We start from the raw sequence: 19,528 nt of genomic DNA on the forward strand, positions 1-19,528 counted from the left end.
CGTCAGATCTTTCACATTTCAGAATATACTTCCATAGTTAAATAGCACTACCTTTATAATTTTGCTACCAGATTAAAAAAAATATAGCTTTTTCAGCATGACAAGTTTGTGTAATACGACATGCGTATACGTTTATGCCCCTAATCCCGATTTATTTGTCTTGAATTGAATCCAGCTGATGAATTGTAATTTATTAAAAACCTTTCTTAGTGTTCCTCTAAAAAATCTAAGATATCAACTATACAGCCAAACTATATTTAAACTTGACTATGCATTGATAATCAGGACATTTAAAATATAGTTTTGGTACTTATTTTGGTAAAATAGAAATTATTTTTAAGTATAACTTGATTAAATATAAGCACAGATGTTTTTCTTTTTAAACAATATTTATTGCACATTTATTGCACAAAATGAATAATACCAGTAATTATTTATAAAACCATTTTTTAATAAACATATGTTGAGAAAACATCTTGGAAGGGAAATTCAGCCATTTCAGGTACTAAAATATCAGCTAAAAAGCATGCAGTTCCAGCAGTGCCTTCATACAAACTTTCAGGATTATCTGGAAGCCTTGCATCCTTCATAAATTCCTCAGTATTCATAAAATCAACAAACCGAATAGCTCTGTGTAGATATTTCTCTTCACCAGTCAATCTGTATAAAAGAAGAAATACATAGCCGTTACCAGCTACACCATGACATATTCCAGGCCCCTTACGAAGCAAACCTTTCTGCCAAACTGCATCGCCAGCCTTGATACAAGCATTAAGGAACTTTTGATCTTTGAATACTAAATAAGCCTTTGCCACTAAATAAATAATACCAGGTGCTCCATGACACCAGTGAATAAGCTTATGGTCTGATAAACCAATTTCTTCCATAAAGCAAGGCCAGTTTCCTCCATCAGTTTGTAAAGAAGACATAAAGTGAACTGTTTCCTTTATATCATGAGCGGCTGATGTATTGAATTCCAAGTAACCAGGAACAGATATAAGCATCTGTAAAATAAAACTTAGTCCATGTGCCGCACCTAAATACTCAGTATTATAATAGTGATACATCAATGGACATGGACTTCGGTGTCTCTTTGAATATTCTCTTCCAGACATAACTATTATATCGCAGATTTTATATAGCTCCTCATTAGAGAAGATTTGTGTTTGTATCTCTCGACTTAACCACAGAGCTCCAGCTAGATATCCAGCTCGACCGACGAAAAATTCATCACCCCCGCATTTAAGAAATTTTGGGTTTAAATAGTAATTATAGAGAGACTTATATGCTTCTAAATATTCGACGAATTGTTTATCTCCTATTTCTTTCTTTAAGGCCGTCGCAAGAGCGTACGTACCTGCATCGCCAAGGAGAAATGAGGTTTTATCACCCACTGACGTTACCAACGCAGGGGCGAGATATTCTAGTGCTTTCTCAATATAACTGTTCCTTTTTTCAGATAATAATTGATTCTTAGACAAATAATAAAACGTGAACGATACACCGGTTATTCCGACATATAACCCGCCCTCTACATTTTTGTGAGTTGGTTGTAATCGTTTCGTAATATTGCTAAGAATTTCATTAATTTGATTTATTATTTCGTCTTTGTTAAGCAGTACTTCTCCTGGCTTGTAATCTTCGTAAGGGTTTGGAAAATAACGCACCATTTTAATTCCAAATGGAGTTAATTTAGACAGAAAATTACGTAAGGATACAAACGAAGAAACCTTTTGTAAAATTTTACTCATTAATTATTGTAATTTAATCAGTTACAATAATTGACATTAATCTTAGACGATTCAAATGCCTTCGTTATTTTATATTCATTTTTTTTTCCTATTATTTGTTTTCGCATTTCGCTACATGTCAGTGTAACAATTATTCAGTTTAGCCAACATACCATAACCAACGCTGCAAACAATAATAAAGATATCCATAAAAATGTACAGATGTAAAATTTTAAATAATTAGCTCATTTGCTTTAAAATGAACACTTACACCTCATTTTATAATTTAAGCATAATAATGTGTTTGTAATCTATTTGTTAATTCCTTATGAGTTCAATATGAGTTCTTTTTTGTACAGCAAATTATTTAGTCACTTAGCAACCATTACCGATTATGATATAATGGAACACTACTGCCTTTTAAACGAATTTAAAGTGTAATATGAAACGGGGCCAATTGAACAAATTTTATACTGTTTTAAATATATTTTAAGCTAATGCCTATTACATACAATCGTGGAAATGTAATATAATATTTTATTATAATCAACGTGCTACCAAACTACAACGTAATTTCTTATATTCCAAATATAACTTTTTAGGTAAGAAAAATAGCTTTTCATACAAGAGGAAGATCAGCACAGTCTTTTGATGTTAGTGGATCGCGGGTTGATTCAGGAGCAGGTGGAAATGGACGTCAATTTCTTCAAATACGACCTGCTTTGGCAGATCATCGTACTACGACATTACAACGTTCTAACTCAATATTATCCGGGTAATTCAAACTTTTACAAATGTAAAATATTTTCAAAGTTAGTTCCTTTTTTTTCTTCTAAATAAAAATATAAGAATCTTAAACAAATTATGGGATAATTTAATTATTGAGATTTATATCAAGATATTTGTCTTACGTATTATATTTAATATTCGTATTATATAATTAACTTTTGTAAATATATTTTGATTAAAAAACAAAATATTATAATATAAATGAAACTCCCGCTATTGCTACGATAATGTTGTTAGCTGAACCTAATTAAATTTAATCAGTAAATTAAATACCTGAATTAAACTCTATAAAAATGTACTTATTAGGAATAATTATGTATGCAAAGAAGATATCAAAGATGAGATTATTAGCTTACAAGCTATTGGAGAAGGCAAAGTACAATTATCTCGAACTCCGCAGGAGAAGGATCGCTTACCCGACAGAATTAGTCTTGACAGGTATTACTCATCGCAAATGTTTATAAAATAAAATTTTAGTGATACCAGATATTAATTATTTGATAAGTTGGTGTTATATAAATAAATATTTTCAGACGGGGACTTTCGTCAATACCACATATAGTTGGAGAACCCGGATTGCGCCTTTTGTCATTGCAACATAACTTAATAAACACTTTATCTGGTCTCTCTCCTCTTGATTTGAGTAAACTTGTATTTCTCGATGTGTATGACAATCAAATTGACAAAATCTCTTCGCTCGAGAGACTATTCAGCTTGAGAGTACTGTTAGTGGGTAAAAACAGGTACATATTGTATTTAACGACTATAGATAGATTTATAAACAATTAATATATTATAAATAGGATAAATAAAAATGGATAACATTACAGAATCAAGAGAATTGAGGGATTATCGAATCTTCTTAAGTTAGAAGTATTAGACTTACATGGTAACAGGATAACAAAAGTCGGAGGCTTATCTAATCAAAACGAACTTAAAGTTCTTAACTTAGCTGGTAATCAAATAAAATGCATAGGACAAACAGATCTTCAGGGTCTTGTATCATTGAGAGAGTTGAATTTAAAGAGAAATCGGTTAAGAAAATTACAAGGCTTTCAAAATACTATTAAATTACAAAAACTATTTCTTGGAAATAATGATTTACAAAGGTAAGCAATTTAAATGTATGAATATTTTATTTAAAACAGATAATTTTAGTGACTACTTTTACTACTTTAATGACTCTTTTTGTTTAGTATAGAAGACGTCGCGTCTCTAGCAGAAGCTATGACATTGTCAGAAGTTTCTTTGGATAATAATCCGGTAGCCTTAGGTGGTGATTGTACTCCATTTTTAGTATCTTATCTTCCAAATCTAGTTACACTAACCAACATGCATGTCAGTGAGCAGGTGAGAACAAAATGTGTATACTTTTAATGAATACATTTATTTTATTGAAAAGCCAGTTTACATGTATTTTTGCTAATAAGATACATAAAATAATTAGGTTTCTTCGTTAATTTACAAAAAAGTGTACAGTAAAACCATTATTTTTTTACATAATTATAAATAGGTTCGTAAAGCTGCAATGGCTTGGCGGAGTAACAAAGAAGCAGCACATGCAGCATATTGTGCACTTAGTGGGTCTGCACAACAAGCTGCTCGTCGTGATCAAATAATCCATAATGCTCGAACTAATTGGGAATTACTTAGGTTTTGTTATTTTTCTTCTTTAGTAACCACACTTTTGTCATTTGGTAACTATATCAATGTATATTTTTGTCTATTTTAGATCGGAAAATAAATGTTTTAGTAATACTCCTAGCCCAGATAAACAAGTTGACATTGGAAAAGAATTTGAACTACAAAATTCATCACCAAAAGTAACTCAAAATGATGGAACACAGACAATAGAAACTTCAGTAATTCCTGATTTAATAGCGTCAACAAGGCACGTAGATGTAGAAAATTCAGACAATAAACCTAATAATATCGATACAAATATAAAAGTAAAATCTGGTAAAACAAATCCAAAGCCCCTGCGTAAGCTACAAAGAAGCTCAACTGCTCGTAAATCTTCAGATAAAAGAGTAAATTTTTCGGAACGAAGTGCTTCACAAGAAACAAATGCTTCGCATTCAACGTCTACTAGTAGTGATTTAAGATTGCCACCAATTTTACTACCAATAATATCTTCACTAGAAAATGTTAAACTATCTGATAGTTCGGAACCTGTACTAAAACGTTGGGAAAGTATTTCAAGTGTTGAACCAATAGGTGACTCTTCATTTAGCTCACTACCTTCATCGACAAGTGATAGTGAAGAAGAAAGTAGCAAAAGGCATTTCCGAAGAAATCCTACTGTTTTAAGGAAACGAGAAAATTTCTGTACAATGCGATCTAAATCAGTTTGTGATCCCGAAAGCCGAAGAGCTAAATCCAATATTAAAAGTTCTGACAACTTAGAAAGTGCTAGTAACATTTCAGGTAACACAAATTTTGGGTCAGTTGCGACATCTTCAACGTCAGGAAGTGATAATAATAGCAAGGTTTTGCGGAGACAAGGTTCCTTAAATAGCAAGTTGAACAATCGAAACATTCGTAGTGCTACTGTTACAAGAAGAAACGAAAGAGCCTCGTCTGCATATCGAGCTTCAACTGCTAAAGTTAAGCCTAGCAAAAATTTAGCTAGCTTAAAGTCATCAGAACCCGTACCTAAGCAGATTCCTATTTCTAAAGATAGAGAGCAGGGTGTTGACTATTTAGTTGAAGTAAGCGATGGCCTTGTAAGCGCATGGGGTGCTGGTGCAGTACGTCGTTTGTCTCGTGACTGGGAATGGGAACGAGCAAGAACTGTAGCACGCGCAGCATTTCACTACGTTCACTTTAATGCAGTCGCACAATCTTTACCAGAATTAAAAACGAAGTAACTTTTAAAACATTTAAAATCACTACAATACTAAATTGTCGTTGTGACTATAAAGACCTTTTTGCACTTTTAGGTTTCCAAATGTTACTCATATATCAATTCGTGCTACTGGAATTCAACATTTAGGACAATTACACGCATTAGCTGAATTAAGAGGATTAACAGGTCTGACTATAATGCCAGAAGGTAATCCCATAGGAGTCAAAACCTGGCGTGAATATGCAATATATAGACTTGCTCATTGGGGCCTCAAGGAAATTAACAATGAACCGGTAAATAGGCATTTATTTTTTCATGAAATTATAATACTAAAATTATAGGTTGATAATGAATATTTATAATTCCGCTAATTTATTTTTTCTGGATAAGGTTTCTGAAGAAGAATTAAAGTCAGCTAACCAGACATTTAATGGTTTAAGTGATATAGTGCTACGCGCACTCCCTGACGCTCCATTGCAACCATTACTAGAAAGGTTAGGAAAAAGTGGAAATTGTACAGTTAGTGCTAAAACTTGGCTTAGAGGAGCCGATCCAGCATTACGAGATGTTATAGCTAAAGAAGCTCTACAATATAAGAAAGGTCATGTTTCTCAGGTAAAAACTTAAATTCCTTCATAATTATAACATTGTTACAAGTTACAAATGTACACCCAAGTGTTAATGTATATGTATATATAATGTATATATATGTTTTTTATAATGATTAAAGTTCACATATTTCCTTATATTACTCAATGTGCAGGAAGATATGAGTTGGAGAGTCCGCGGCCGGGGTCAATTATCGCACGCAATCGATTTGGCTTGTGGGGCTGCAATCCGTCTTCGCACACTTGAACTTCAGTGGCCAACAATATTCATAGAAATGATTGAAGAGGTGTTAAGAGATTTCGCAAATATGGAATCACATGTGAAGGAACAGATGCGATTTCTTATGGATTCCTTGTGATACTTTTCTTCTTCTATAAAGAACATGTATCAACTAGGCGGCACCATTATATTAAAGAACCTTAAGTTCAAAGAAAACAGAGAAAATGTAAGATGTTATACGAAAAAAAAATGTTGCTATTGAACACAAATAGTAATAGTTACATATTAGCATCTATAGTTAGAAGAATTAATGCAAATGACATAAGCACAAATTTTTGTCAATGTTACTCGAACTATATATCAACGTTATTTCAAATATAAAAGAATAGGTACTTACTACCGATCTACATTTTTTATATGTTATTTTATCTGTTTATCTATTTTAACATTTAGGTAATTCATAATATTCAGAACTGATGTATAATTTCAAATAGTTGCTCAATATATTTAATAGACTGTAATTCAAGAACCAATAGCCGATTAAAATATTTTGTAAATTCACATTTAGTAATGTTGTAGACTAATAGTAAATAAACTATATTATCATTAGTTTTTTATATGTTTCCTATAATTTATTGTCATGTCATGAATAGAAGAACAAAGACAAACTTTTGTTGCATACTTTTCTATCGATATATTTGCATAGTGGTGAATATTAATATATAATATAATGGTGAAGATTTATGTTATATAAAAGTCGATAATAAGAAAAATATCATTTTCCCTAAAAGTAAGGATGTTTTATTAACTGGTAGCCATTGCTAGGCCCCGCTATCAATGTCATTGGATTGCTACACGATGCTTGCCGAACTATACATAACATTGATAGTTTGAAATTTCCTTCTATTGAATGCACCATAGCCAACTTATGAAATGGTAAATAGAAATGTCATGTGTCAACAATTTAACTATCAACTTGTTACTTGTAATTTCGTGAAACAACTAAATAACTATTTAAAAATCTTTTAGAGACCTTATACAAATACATCAACCCTTTTAAATAATAATGTGATTAAGATTTAAGCGTCACGATATGGATGACACAGAAAGCACAACAACATCAGCGGATGAGAACACTGGCAACTTGTGTGATAATCCGACTAGAGATACTCTCGCCGAGGGTTTGTTAGGCTTGCTTAAACCAACAGTGGACCAATTAGACGAGCGGGTGAGGATTACAAGGTAACCATTATAACAAAATTGCTAATAAACTGATAGATTACGTTATTATAGCTTTATATTCAACTAACTCTTTTTTTCTTTAGAATTTCACAGTTAGAATTGAAGCAACAGATTGAATCCTTAAACGAAGAGTTACTAAAAGTTAGAGAGGCACTTAATAATCATCCAGATTTGGACCCTTATGTCAAGAAATTGATAGCTTGTAAACATAAAGTCACAGTTGTGCTTAATGTCTTGCAAGCATCCCAGGTAAGCATTCCATATTATGATCTTTTATTGAATGTTATTTTATTGAACCCTAAATAAAAATTATTTTTAGTAAAGTGTTTTAAAATCTCATGACACAATTATTAACACTCCAAATATTATTTATTAATAATATAATAATTGTGTAATATTTTTTTCTTGATTTACTAAAAGCACTGATTACGTTGCTCTTTCATATTAGAATTGATATAATTTTTATTTTCAGGACAGACTTAATGAAATAAGACGAATGATCAATAAAGAAAAGAGTGTTCGTCCAACAGTGACCGAAACATTACAAGAACCAGAACAAAGTACAAGCAGTTTTATTTCCGACCGTGGTTGTATTAACTGATAAAATGGAGACCCCATATCAAAACCACATAAACAAAATTGATTTTGATTATGTTTATGAACCTGCTGAAGATAGTTTTCTACTTATTGATGCATTGGAAAAAGACCTTTCTTATCTTAGAGCTAAAAAACCCACATTTTGCTTAGAAGTAGGTTCAGGGAGTGGTGTTGTTGTGACAGCTTTTGGAATGGCTTTCCCTAATACATTTTGTTTTAGCACAGATATTAATTTTAAAGCATGTGATATGTCTCTTAGCACTGCAATTCAAAATAATGTACTACTAGATGTTATCAATATGGATTTAGTTTCTTCTTTTGTTAATAATAAATTTGATGTTGTAATATTCAATCCTCCATATGTGGTAACAGACACAACAGAATGTGGAGGGTGTGGTATAGAAGCAAGTTGGGCCGGTGGTATCAAGGGAAGAGAGGTAACAGATAAGCTATTGGATGCTATACCAAAGATTCTGTCTCCCAATGGCACATTTTACCTCTTGCTTATTAAAGAAAACATTCCACTTGAAGTTGTTCAAATAATGTCTAAAAAAGGTTACAAGTCTGAGACTATAATAACGAGACAAGTGAGAAATGAGCAGCAATTAGTCTTGAAATTTTATAGATAGAAAAATATCTTATCATTTACATTTAATATAATATAATGTTATAGGATTAAGTGCATATGAAAAATATATTTGTAAACATTATTTTAGATTTTTCTTGACAATAGATCCAAACATCTTAGCACCTTCTATATTATCTTCATATCCAGGTATACTTGTGCAACTTTTCAGCCATCTTTCAATATTAGGGAAAGGAGATATGTCCCAGCCCACTTCCTAAAATTTAAAAATGTACTTGATATTAATTTATAAGTATTAAGTGTTTATGTTATTTTACATGCAATCAATTAAGAATTTAATTTTAAATAATAAAATAATAACTTACAAGTATTGAACTTAAAGATGCGAGAATTGCAGTATCTGCTATCGTCAAGTGATCTCCAGCAACCCACTTATTACCCTCCAAAAATTGATTGAGAAAACCAAGAGTAGCATTTAAATCATCTTTTAATTTTTCCTTTATTTCTGTTACACCGTCATAAATAATTGGATACTGAAACAGATAACAAATTCATTCAAGTAGGTTTGTGATCTTACTATTATGATTGAATTTTTTGTTAAACATATCAGCATAACTAAAGTAGTTATTAATTGTACAAGGCATTGTATAGTTTAAAAAAAAATATTGGGCTATAAAATTAATAAATATCAACTTGAAATTAAAACTTACACATATTGCTCTAATTCTAGGGTATACGAATGAACTATCGAAATACAATCTTTGATTGACGACTGCGCGTCGTTGTAGATCTTTTGGATATAAATCATCATTTGTACCGTATTTGTCAGCTAAGTAACACGCAATTGCACGACTTTCCCATATAACAAAACCGTCATCATCAAGTGTAGGTACGCAGTGTTGGGGATTAATTTTAATGAAACTTTCATTAAACTGTTCCTTTTTCACTAGGTCTATAATTATGATATCCACTGGTACACCAACAATTTTTGCAGCGAGAACCGCACCACGAGATGGTGCACTTAAAGGGAAATGATACAATCTCGGAGGCGACATTTTTTAAATTTTTAAATAAGTAGGACCAAGAATTAACTTTCTCGAAAAGTTAGACACCTTGGTTGTTGACCTTATTTTACGTGCCTATCTTGTCTATATACACACATAAGTAGTGGTGGGCCAAATGAGATAGTAATACTTCTCTATGCAAATGACTAACGAGAATTGCTGGATTTTCAAAAAATACAATAAGTACATAGGGTATTTATAATTTTTGATTAATAGGTATATTTTACGTGAATGTTTTGTTATTTTAATATTCGAAAATAGTCTAATATCTGTATAATATGTAATAATATCTGTGTGTTTATTTATTGGTTTATAGAATAATTTTAAGTTTGATTCTAATACGTAATTTGTAGTGTACTTATAGCTGCTGTTTGTTTGAATATACAATAATAACTATATTAAACCTAAACAAATAAACATGTATGCTACGTGTAACTTAGCCATTAAATGGCTTTTTTCGAAATTCTTAAGTTGGTATTTAAACAAGAGTTTGTCAAGTTATAAAATTTATATTATATATGTCATTGTCACAGTTAGTTAATGTTTTGTATTTTTGTTTATGATTTGTAATAATTAGTATAAATAAATAATGACTGAAAATAAATGTAGAGTATGCTTAGAAGATACAAATTTAATGATAAATATTTTTAATAACACCGACTCAGGAATGATATATATTAATATAATGAGTATAACGGAAATACAAGTAAGTTAAAAATATGATACATAATATTGGTTTATTTTTCAATTTTATAGATAATAAAATGTAATTATAGATACACCCGAACGACGGACTTCCTAATTCTATATGCAACCGTTGCAATACAACTTTACAAAAATGTATAGATTTCAAAAGGCTCTGTGAGAAGTCTGATAAGGAATTGAGAAGTGCCTTAAATAACAGTAAAAAAGATAAAAAAACAAATTCTAAATATGAATCAACAAGAAAGGAGTGTAGTACATTGTATCAAAATAATGAAAATAGTAAAGAACGAGAGAAAGATGTTATAAGTAGAAATGATACAAATGATTCCAGTAATTTAAGTATTCCCAACAAAGTCTCTCAAAAGCAACAGTGTTTTACATGTGGGAAAATTATGTCATCTAGGTACTTACCAGTAATTGTTATAAATTGTCAGGCTTTCTTGAAAACATTTAATTTTTGGATGATGATAATTAGTTCTGACTTATATTTTATTAGTTTTAGACTTAAAACTCACTTGGCAACTCACACAGATGAAAAACCATACTCATGTGCATATTGCAACAAGAAGTTCTCATTAGCACAAAACCTAAATGTTCATTTAAGAATACACACGGTAAATATATTTTATTGACTTTATAATATTAACATAACACTAATGGCTTGTTTTATTTCTTTATATATAGAATGAAAAATTTAGAGGAGGTCTAGAAAGCTATTGGACTTACTTTAAAAATTATTTAAAAAAAAATTAACTTTATTTTATTTATTATCAGGGTGAAAAACCATTCTGTTGTACTGTCTGTGGAAAGTCATTCGCCCAATCTTCAGGATTAACAACACATAAACGTAAGCACACTGGTCAAACACCTTATAAATGTGTATTGTGTCCACGTAGTTTTCGTACAGTGGGACATTTACAATATCATGTCAGGTATGTATAAAATTATTATGTTCAATCAAAAATTATATTTATATGTATAATATAGGTTCTCCACAGCTTTTCAGTGTATCAGTAGAAATGTTATCATTTGTATGCAGATTGATACAAATCCCTTTTCAGAAAATAACATTTACCCTAAATTTTAATTCTAGACATTAAAATCCAGACTAAAATTAAACGTCAGTGAAGTAAGTTAATGTAATTTTTTTTTTCCTAAATTGTTAATATAATAAACCTTATAATTCCTGTAAAACTAGAAAACTTTCAAATTAAAATTACTTGACTTTTCTGGGACGACGTATAATATCGTATATAATTTTAAATTATCATTTTCAAATTTTTTTTATTTGCTTTAGGCGTCACACGGGTGAAAAAAAATATGAATGTGACATGTGTAGTCGTGCATTTATTACTCGAAGTGATTTGAAACAGCATATGATGACACATAGCGGAGAGAAGCTGCATGTTTGCTGCAATTGTGGTATGAGATTTTCACGGGCATCAAACTTAAAACGCCACTTGAAATATTCACATAATGAAGAAAAATTTTACAAGTGTACTCAATGTCCTTTAAAATTTATGCGCAAAAATGAACTTGATAAACACGAAAAGAAACATAAACATGAATTAAGAATAAATTAAATATTTATATTTCACAAAGTTTTTTTTAATTAACCAAAATAAAATCAGTCATTTACGTTATGTTCGTAATAATAAGATTATTTAGGTACATAACTTGAAAAAAAGTTTGTCAATCTAAAAAAAATAGAATTAAAGAAAGTTTATTAAAAAATAACTTTATTAAATGAATTTCAAAAAGCTTTAAAAAAAAAAAAAAAAAAGAGGTGCGGAGGCCTTTAGCCCAGCAGTGGGACATTCACAGGCTGTTACGGTTACGGTTACGGTTAAAAAAATATTTATTAGATTTCAGATGTGCGTCAAATAATTTTAAATTGGCCCTCATGTGTAAAGATTCTTTAAGCAATTATTTTTGACAAGTGGCAACATTGAATTGTTTTCGAATTTTGAAATTCGTTAACGTATCCGTTTGTCGAGTCGCTTCGAATTTTCTTTGTGGCTGTTAAGTTTTTAGGAATTACGATTTAATGTTAATACATTGTGATAAGTAATTTAGTGCTAATAGTGATATTTAAATAAGCAACTTTTATAATCGATTAAAATATTTTTTGGTAAGAAGAAAATGTCTAGGGATATAATATACTATTCTGAAAAATATTATGACGAGGAACACGAGTATAGGTAAAGTTACTATTATGTCATTTTAAAAATGTAGTTATTTATTTTTGCTGACATAAAATAGTGAAAATTTAATAGAAATGGTATTTTACAATTTATTTGCTTGGCCTTGAAACTTTAAACTTAATTATTAGCTTGCTTTTGACCTTTAAAATACAAGCGCAGAAGTGAACAGAAAGGCAGTTTTAATTCCAGTAAATTATTCTCTATACAATGATTATCCTTTTAATATATATTGCAGGCATGTGGTGCTACCTAAAGAAATGGTGAAATTAGTGCCTAAGAATCATCTGATGTCTGAACAGGAGTGGCGTGGTATCGGTGTTCAACAAAGTCAAGGATGGGTGCATTATATGACACATCAACCAGGTCCGTATCCATTAAATGAGCGTAATTCTAATTGCTATAAATTGAATATATTTTAGACCTTGTTTGAGGTTAGCTAAACTAATCATTCTTTTAACAATTGAATTTACTAATGATATAATAATAATATGTTGGCTACTTTTCAAAACTACAAATATGAATCGTAATTTTATCTAAATATGTTTATATGAAATTCTCATTAGGCACATATTATGTAAAATGACAAAATTAGTATTAACAAAGAACTATAACAATCAATGTGTTTGTTTTTTTAATGTTTGTAAAATAATTATTATATGTAGATAAAAAACATTCTAACTTTGAACTGTAATTCTATTTTTCATTCAAATAACAAAAAATACATATTCTTAAAACAATATGAATGACAGAGTTCAAATTAAGTTTTGAATTGGGTAAATTGTATAATATGACACAAATACCAGACTATTATTATCGATGATATTTTGAAATAAAAAATGTGCAATTTAAGTGCAATCAATTTAATTCATTTCTTCTTAGATCTGGCTTAGAATCCAAAAAGTTTCGTAAATTATCTTCCATTTTTAGTTGTATTAATTGAATAAAAAATATTAGGCATGGTAGTGGTTTGATGGAGACTAAAACATGAATAAAATGTATATCCCAAGTAGTTTTAAAACTAATTTATGTAAAAAACAATCAAGGTGCTAGTTATAATTTTTCTTATATTTAACGATTCTAATATTTTATATACAGAGCCTCATATCCTGCTATTCCGGCGAAAGAAGACAACTCCACCAGAAAAGAAGTAAGACTAGAGGCGAAAAAGGTTGTGATAAATGTATTGTACAGTTTTGTCATGAGATTAAGACATAATTAACTATAATTTGACTCACACCAAGCCTCCATAACACTCACTTTTCATTTGACGTGAATTTATTTGGAATAATATGTAGGTACTTATTATGTTCAAACTGAATCTCTTACTTGATAACCAAATGTGCCTTATATAAGATATTTTTTGACAGAAAGAAATGTGTATTTCTGTATAACACATACTGTATTTCACAGTTAAACTAATTATGACAATGAAACACATTTAATCTTAGTTTATACCAATTATTGCAATGTCACTAGTATGTATTGATTCACAGTATTGATTGGGTTTGTATACCATCCTTTGTTAATTGCAGGAGTTAAGTGTTTACGAAATTGTCAAAATATTTTGGATTTTCAGTGCTGTGACATTAAAATCATATTTGTTCCTAGTTAGCTGTTTTTAAATAAAAATACTTCTAACTGCAGTGTACTGCCACAATGTCAAATTATATAAGTTTGTTATGGGTATAATGATCTTTATTCCATATTCTTAAGTTGCATCCTAAATAAGTCATTAATATTAAGCTCATCGTTACTTTATTTTCAAGGCAAGAATTTCTTCTATAATAAACAAAGTAGTTCTTTTCTTTTAAAATAGTAATTAATACATGACAATTTTATTATAATTTTCTTTGTATAGTATTTTAAGATTTGACCACCAATTATAATAATGCGTTTATTTTTGGTAGCTTTTTAATATAGATAGATTTTTGTTTGACCAGCTTTGTCTAAATCGATATAGGTTATTTTTAAATGTATATAATGAAATTGAAATCAATAAGAAGCACACTGTATCATAATCGGGTGTTTGTAAATTAATGAAATAATGTTTGGTACAAATAAATTATTTGGTGCTATGTTATAAGGTTTGTTTTATTTTATTTTTAAATAGTCGCTGTATAATTTTATATTTTCAGTAATTCTTAATTTTTTATTGCTGAAAGCTTCATTTTTTATGCAATGCTCTAATATTAGATTATTGTATGTATCTTTTACAAAACTTCTCTGATATAAAGAAAATTTCAATTTGATAAGTTATGTATGAATGTGTAATGAACAAAAAGTCCGATTTTTATATCTAAACTGAAACAGGACTGCAAAAATATATAAATAAATATTTGTTTAAGTTTATTATGTATTTTAACTCAGGGTAGTATTTGGCATTACATAATTAAATTATAATTAGAATTGGCAAAATAATCCACTTACAATAATTAAACTACACACATGCTAAACACAGAGCTGCAGGCACAGTTTGCAAAACTTCAATTATGAAAATCAAGAAATGGTTTGAATAAAAAAAACAGGTGTGATAAACATTTTATTTTCTTTTCTTTTTTGCATTAGGAGATAAAATAGGTAATTTAGTAGTTTCTGGTTGAGAAAATTCCATTGGCTCCACTTTAATATCATCTGTGACTACATCTAATAAATCTAGCCCTTGCAACTGTTCTTGTTCAAGACTGTGCAACATTTGAAACCCAGGTTCAAGGGATGGTGTAAAGGCACCATCTAAAGCCGAGGGGAAATGTAGTTCAGGCACTTCTTCAAGTTTTAGCTGGGGTGCAATGTCACCTATAGCTAATGCTTCACAATGGTTTTTTAATTCTTCACATTGATTTTTAATTCTTTCATGATATCTCACGACACGGTTTTCATAGAAGTTATACAGGTTGCCAACATTTAATTCAGCAAAAACTTTAGATATTACATCTGGATAACCAGAATTAATTCCACTTGCCTCTCTATCAACTACAGTTCTCATAAGTTTGCACATGTTTGTCATGTAAACATCTAAAGCATCTGCTACTGCAGTTAAGGCTGTGTTAGTTGAAGAAGCAAAGCCAACATGGCCTAGAGCTATAGCGGCACATTGTTTTAGTGCTCGTTTGTGACTCTCTGGAGTAAAGGGTAAAATAACAGGCCCTTTCCCAAGTGAAAAGTCACAATATTGTTTTGGTAAGAAGTTTATTGGTGGTGTTGCTTCATGTTCTAATTTCAAATTCGGTTCTGGAGGAGTACTTGGTAAGCTTAAGGAATCTAGTCGTGCGCCTTCATACACTGCATTCTCCGTTCGGTTTATTATTGCCGTTAATTGCCTTGCATACGCGTGAAGCTGTATAGTATGTGTAATCAAATTTGGCTTTGGTAATTCTATCGGCGATGACTTTACTGTGATTGGTATTTCTGGTATATTTTGCATTCCTAGTTCAATTATAGGATTAAAATTGACAGTTTGTAATACTGTCTCATCATTTTCTTCATCTTCAAATTCACCCCAGAGTTGTCTATTCGACATTATAACAAAGTCGTAAAAGATCTAATGTACATGAACTCTTTAGACCTATTAATGTACGATAAATAAATGAGTAATATTTAAAATATTACACTTATATTTTGTAAATAACGATTTTCTAGTTATGTTTTTTTGTCACACTTTTATCTTTGTCAGTTGTCACTTGTCATAATTAACTTACGTAGTACCTAAGATTTAAACGTCATCTTCATTTTCCTGTTAAAAACACAGACAGTAGATGATACATTAGTAGATAATAGTTTGCTGTTAATAAAGAATTATATTGAAAATATTATTAAAAAAAACTGGGGTTTAAAAGGACAATATTATTCTTATCTTTGTAAGAAAAGTCTTTTTACAAAAAAACTATCCTATAGTATGAAGATTTTTTTTTTGTTCTTTTCTGGCTTGTACGGTGTATCTACTAGGTGGCGCTGCTCGAGCAAAAGGTGAAATTTTAAGAAACGCGCTTTTACTCTGCTTATTGCAAAAACCAAACGCTACATCTATAATATGCACAATGATTGTACATGGTCGATGTCCAATTAATGCATGTTATACCTACTGTGTACCTAATTATAATTAATCCGTATATTCTGAATTAATTCATCAAGAAAGAGCTGTTAGGGCTATTTACAATCTCAGAGCTAGAGACTTCAGAATGTTTTTAATAAAGTTTTTATACTTACGGTGGCATCAAATTACATTTACAAAAACAATATTATGTTTATCCATAATAAACTTGATTATTTCACTAAAAATTAAGCCACATATCAAAAGCATCCAAAACAAGGCAGCATAACAAGTACGATCCTCAATACATCACGTTCCTCTCGGTATGCGAACATTTCTATACTTTATTTTGCTTTTTGCCCAAATTTCACAAGTTATTTTGAAGAATATGATGTAGTACTACTATTACAAAGCGCAGTCACAATTTTTCCGAAGTCCTCTCGATAGATTCTGCGACTGATTAAAGAAGATTTATTTAGCGAAAAGAAAATGTAGTAAGCGCCGAAAGCTTAATATCATTACAAAAATAATTTAAAATAAAGTGATTTACAAAAAATCCTAATGTCAGCTCTAGATTATTTGTATTAAAATCTAGTTTTATCTCGATAACCGTTTAGGTTACCGTACCGTAACAGCCTGTGAATGTCCCACTGCTGGGCTAAGGCCTCCTCTCCCTTTTTTTGAGGAGAAGGTATGAGCTTATTCCACCACGCAGCTCCAATGCGCGTTGGTGGAATACACATGTGGCAGAATTTCAATTAAATTAGACACATGCAGGTTTCCTCACGATGTTTTCCTTTACCGTAAAGCACGAGATGAATTATAATCACAAATTAAGCACAAGAAAATTCAGTGGTGCTTGCCCGGGTTTGAACCCACGATCATCGGTTAAGATTCACACGTTCTTACCAATGGGCCATCTCGGCTCTATAACTATAGATCTATATATATCTATCTATAGGGTTATCGTTAGGAGTATAAATAAAAAAAAGTATAAGTTAGACTATACATTTCTTGGTTATTTTATTTTGAGAACTTTGTATTCTATTATGTGCTATAAATATGTCAATTCATTAAAAAAAATACTACATTGTTGTTAAAAAATATTAAATGGTTTCATTTTAATATATTCGATTATTTGACATATAGGCTTGTTTCATTTTATTTTATTTAAAGTTACGAGACGTTGTATGTTAATGAACGTTTCTAAAATAAAAATGTTTGAATATTTTATTTATATATAAAGAAATAAAAATCGCGGTTGTAAAGATTGAGTTGTGTATAATGAATGAATTATATATAATAATTAACTTGTATATACAAAATAATCATAATGCTTAATTAATTTCTGCGAATCTTGCAGGTTCTGCAGTAGAATCTACATTCCGAAAATATGGTTATGCTTAATAAACTATAAGATGACGCTTAAAATGCACTTTTATGCTTGTACCTGAATATAGTTTATTTAAGATTATAAAATAAACTAATATTCTAATTAATAAGATATATTTTCATTGTTATTGATAAAAATTAAAACAATTCTTCAATGTCACTTTTATATGTATTATTAAATACGTACTTTATAATATGCATTTCATACTTGATAACAAACTTAATAATCTAACGTAGGCCTTTAATTTATTAAAAATATATAATACATTTTATTCTAAATTTCTTTTTATATTGTTTTCTTATCGTTGATAATGCTAGGACTAAAAAATTATAAATATAAAAAGAAACGTTGATAATTACGCAAAATTGAAAGGAATTACCGATTTTACCAAAAAAAATCCATATTTCAGGAAACTGTTCGACATACACGTAGCACTTTAGTATATAAATGATATCCGTCAAATAATTAACCGTGTCGGATGTCGCAATTGTTAAAGGTCGCAATCATTATGCGTTAATTATTTTAATCTGTCGACTCAGCTATCTCGTTGTGACTATTTGGAACGAGGCTGTTATATAACACCAGTGAAATTGTTTTCGTTTTAAGCGAATTACTAAAACGGTTTATTAGTAAGCTAAATTATTAGGTGCCTTTAATTATTATTATTATTCCTTACACCCTTGTAATTTTAATGTAGACTTTTTTTATTACTAACTCAAACTCAATTCAATAATATTCTGCATAACTTTTAGTTTGATTCATAACAAATCAAATTTATTATATGAATACATAGCTTTAATATTATTTTTTACCTTATATTAAGTACTTTTAAAAATAAAAACTTTTAAAATCATAATAAAATTCTTTCCATTTCAAAGCCCTTTTAGATTATATACTATTTTATATTATAAATTGATACTAATTAAAAAAAAACAAAGAAATAAATATTACAATAAAAATAAATATGACAAATTTCATGTTTTGTATTTTGTCTTGTGTAGCATAGGTTCTACGACTTCTACGACGTAGAGGCCTTTTCAAATGAAGCACACTGCAATTTAATTAAGTCATCGATTATTTAAAATAGCCGCTTTAGGTAAATAACTTTAATTAAACATATAAAATTAATGATTATCAAATTGTATATTTAAAAAAATATTGACTAGAGTAAATAACATGTACATTAGCTTGTATTGAACATAAGTGTTTTATTTTTTTAATTGCGTTTTAAACGAAAATTATAAAACGTATGTATTATTTAAACATAAATGTATAAGTTATACGAAGAAGGGGAATTGTAAGGAAACATACAGATTGCAATTCACAGTGTATATAATAATAACATGCCTACATTTCGTCACTCTAATGAACTACGAATACTACACGCGTAGGACGTACCACACGAGGGCTTTCATTCAGGACATGAAACGTCGCCGGAAACCGAGTCGCAGATCAATCGTCCCCACCTCTTCTCTGTCCCCCCACCCAGTCTCCACCGCAGGATCTGAGGATGTC

The 19,528-nt window shown here is 29.9% G+C and overlaps 7 protein-coding genes across 8 annotated transcripts; 4 read left to right on the forward strand and 3 right to left on the reverse strand.

Annotated features, from left to right (window-relative positions):
- Window positions 1-430: 430 nt before the first annotated feature.
- LOC126774988 (lanC-like protein 3 homolog) lies at window positions 431-1,898 on the reverse strand. The gene has a single exon (XM_050496685.1). The coding sequence runs from the start codon at window positions 1,749-1,751 to the stop codon at window positions 450-452; it is 1,302 nt and encodes a 433-aa protein (XP_050352642.1). The 5' UTR covers window positions 1,752-1,898; the 3' UTR covers window positions 431-449.
- A 329-nt stretch (window positions 1,899-2,227) lies between these two features.
- LOC126774948 (leucine-rich repeat-containing protein 49) lies at window positions 2,228-6,349 on the forward strand. Its single transcript, XM_050496623.1, has 11 exons — window positions 2,228-2,254; window positions 2,333-2,505; window positions 2,826-2,957; window positions 3,053-3,262; window positions 3,350-3,628; window positions 3,716-3,869; window positions 4,033-4,172; window positions 4,252-5,385; window positions 5,462-5,660; window positions 5,758-5,982; window positions 6,131-6,349. The coding sequence occupies exons 1-11, from the start codon at window positions 2,228-2,230 to the stop codon at window positions 6,332-6,334; spliced, it is 2,877 nt and encodes a 958-aa protein (XP_050352580.1). The 3' UTR covers window positions 6,335-6,349.
- An 801-nt stretch (window positions 6,350-7,150) lies between these two features.
- Window positions 7,151-8,744, forward strand: LOC126775028 (SNAPIN protein homolog). 2 transcript variants are annotated; one of them, XM_050496748.1, is made up of 3 exons: window positions 7,151-7,437; window positions 7,521-7,686; window positions 7,910-8,317. In XM_050496748.1, the coding sequence occupies exons 1-3, from the start codon at window positions 7,289-7,291 to the stop codon at window positions 8,036-8,038; spliced, it is 444 nt and encodes a 147-aa protein (XP_050352705.1). In that variant the 5' UTR covers window positions 7,151-7,288; the 3' UTR covers window positions 8,039-8,317. The 2 variants fall into 2 exon arrangements, with proteins under 2 accessions (XP_050352705.1, XP_050352704.1); XM_050496747.1 differs by lacking the exon at window positions 7,151-7,437 and having other exon boundaries at window positions 7,910-8,744.
- LOC126775026 (glutathione S-transferase 1-like) lies at window positions 8,640-9,784 on the reverse strand. Its single transcript, XM_050496743.1, has 3 exons — window positions 9,331-9,784; window positions 8,986-9,153; window positions 8,640-8,876 (listed from the first exon to the last, which is right to left on the reverse strand). The coding sequence occupies exons 1-3, from the start codon at window positions 9,673-9,675 to the stop codon at window positions 8,742-8,744; spliced, it is 648 nt and encodes a 215-aa protein (XP_050352700.1). The 5' UTR covers window positions 9,676-9,784; the 3' UTR covers window positions 8,640-8,741.
- A 348-nt stretch (window positions 9,785-10,132) lies between these two features.
- Window positions 10,133-11,972, forward strand: LOC126774711 (gastrula zinc finger protein XlCGF7.1-like). The gene is made up of 5 exons (XM_050496247.1): window positions 10,133-10,390; window positions 10,461-10,792; window positions 10,886-11,003; window positions 11,164-11,321; window positions 11,687-11,972. Exons 1-5 carry the CDS (start codon window positions 10,274-10,276, stop codon window positions 11,970-11,972), a joined length of 1,011 nt encoding a protein of 336 aa, XP_050352204.1. The 5' UTR covers window positions 10,133-10,273.
- Window positions 11,973-12,506: 534 nt separating this feature from the next.
- Window positions 12,507-14,656, forward strand: LOC126775047 (cyclin-dependent kinases regulatory subunit). The gene is made up of 3 exons (XM_050496775.1): window positions 12,507-12,590; window positions 12,829-12,956; window positions 13,689-14,656. Exons 1-3 carry the CDS (start codon window positions 12,532-12,534, stop codon window positions 13,742-13,744), a joined length of 243 nt encoding a protein of 80 aa, XP_050352732.1. The 5' UTR covers window positions 12,507-12,531; the 3' UTR covers window positions 13,745-14,656.
- A 463-nt stretch (window positions 14,657-15,119) lies between these two features.
- Window positions 15,120-16,260, reverse strand: LOC126775003 (STAGA complex 65 subunit gamma-like). The gene has a single exon (XM_050496714.1). The coding sequence runs from the start codon at window positions 16,108-16,110 to the stop codon at window positions 15,133-15,135; it is 978 nt and encodes a 325-aa protein (XP_050352671.1). The 5' UTR covers window positions 16,111-16,260; the 3' UTR covers window positions 15,120-15,132.
- Between the last annotated feature and the right edge of the window lie 3,268 nt (window positions 16,261-19,528).

The sequence above is a fragment of the Nymphalis io genome, chromosome 17, assembly GCF_905147045.1.
Source record: "Nymphalis io chromosome 17, ilAglIoxx1.1, whole genome shotgun sequence".
NCBI lineage: Eukaryota > Metazoa > Arthropoda > Insecta > Lepidoptera > Nymphalidae > Nymphalis > Nymphalis io.

What these genes read in the sequence shown, in the direction of transcription:
- LOC126775047 (XM_050496775.1), top strand. Translation starts at nt 12,532, where the DNA reads ATGTCTAGGGATATAATATACTATTCTGAAAAATATTATGACGAGGAA. An exon ending in GACGAGGAACACGAGTATAG is followed by an intron (nt 12,591 to 12,828) that starts GTAAAGTTACTA and finishes TATATATTGCAG; the next exon opens with GCATGTGGTGCTACCTAAAG. An exon ending in TTATATGACACATCAACCAG is followed by an intron (nt 12,957 to 13,688) that starts GTCCGTATCCAT and finishes TTTTATATACAG; the next exon opens with AGCCTCATATCCTGCTATTC.
- LOC126774711 (XM_050496247.1), top strand. Translation starts at nt 10,274, where the DNA reads ATGACTGAAAATAAATGTAGAGTATGCTTAGAAGATACAAATTTAATG. An exon ending in GGGAAAATTATGTCATCTAG is followed by an intron (nt 10,793 to 10,885) that starts GTACTTACCAGT and finishes ATATTTTATTAG; the next exon opens with TTTTAGACTTAAAACTCACT. An exon ending in TTCATTTAAGAATACACACG is followed by an intron (nt 11,004 to 11,163) that starts GTAAATATATTT and finishes ATTTATTATCAG; the next exon opens with GGTGAAAAACCATTCTGTTG.
- LOC126775028 (XM_050496747.1), top strand. Translation starts at nt 8,043, where the DNA reads ATGGAGACCCCATATCAAAACCACATAAACAAAATTGATTTTGATTAT.
- LOC126774988 (XM_050496685.1), bottom strand. Translation starts at nt 1,751, where the DNA reads ATGAGTAAAATTTTACAAAAGGTTTCTTCGTTTGTATCCTTACGTAAT.
- LOC126775026 (XM_050496743.1), bottom strand. Translation starts at nt 9,675, where the DNA reads ATGTCGCCTCCGAGATTGTATCATTTCCCTTTAAGTGCACCATCTCGT. An exon ending in CTAGAATTAGAGCAATATGT is followed by an intron (nt 9,154 to 9,330) that starts GTAAGTTTTAAT and finishes TATCTGTTTCAG; the next exon opens with TATCCAATTATTTATGACGG. An exon ending in CATCTTTAAGTTCAATACTT is followed by an intron (nt 8,877 to 8,985) that starts GTAAGTTATTAT and finishes TTTAAATTTTAG; the next exon opens with GAAGTGGGCTGGGACATATC.
- LOC126775003 (XM_050496714.1), bottom strand. Translation starts at nt 16,110, where the DNA reads ATGTCGAATAGACAACTCTGGGGTGAATTTGAAGATGAAGAAAATGAT.
- LOC126774948 (XM_050496623.1), top strand. Translation starts at nt 2,228, where the DNA reads ATGCCTATTACATACAATCGTGGAAAT. An exon ending in TTACATACAATCGTGGAAAT is followed by an intron (nt 2,255 to 2,332) that starts GTAATATAATAT and finishes ATAACTTTTTAG; the next exon opens with GTAAGAAAAATAGCTTTTCA. An exon ending in CTGTTAGTGGGTAAAAACAG is followed by an intron (nt 3,263 to 3,349) that starts GTACATATTGTA and finishes ATAACATTACAG; the next exon opens with AATCAAGAGAATTGAGGGAT.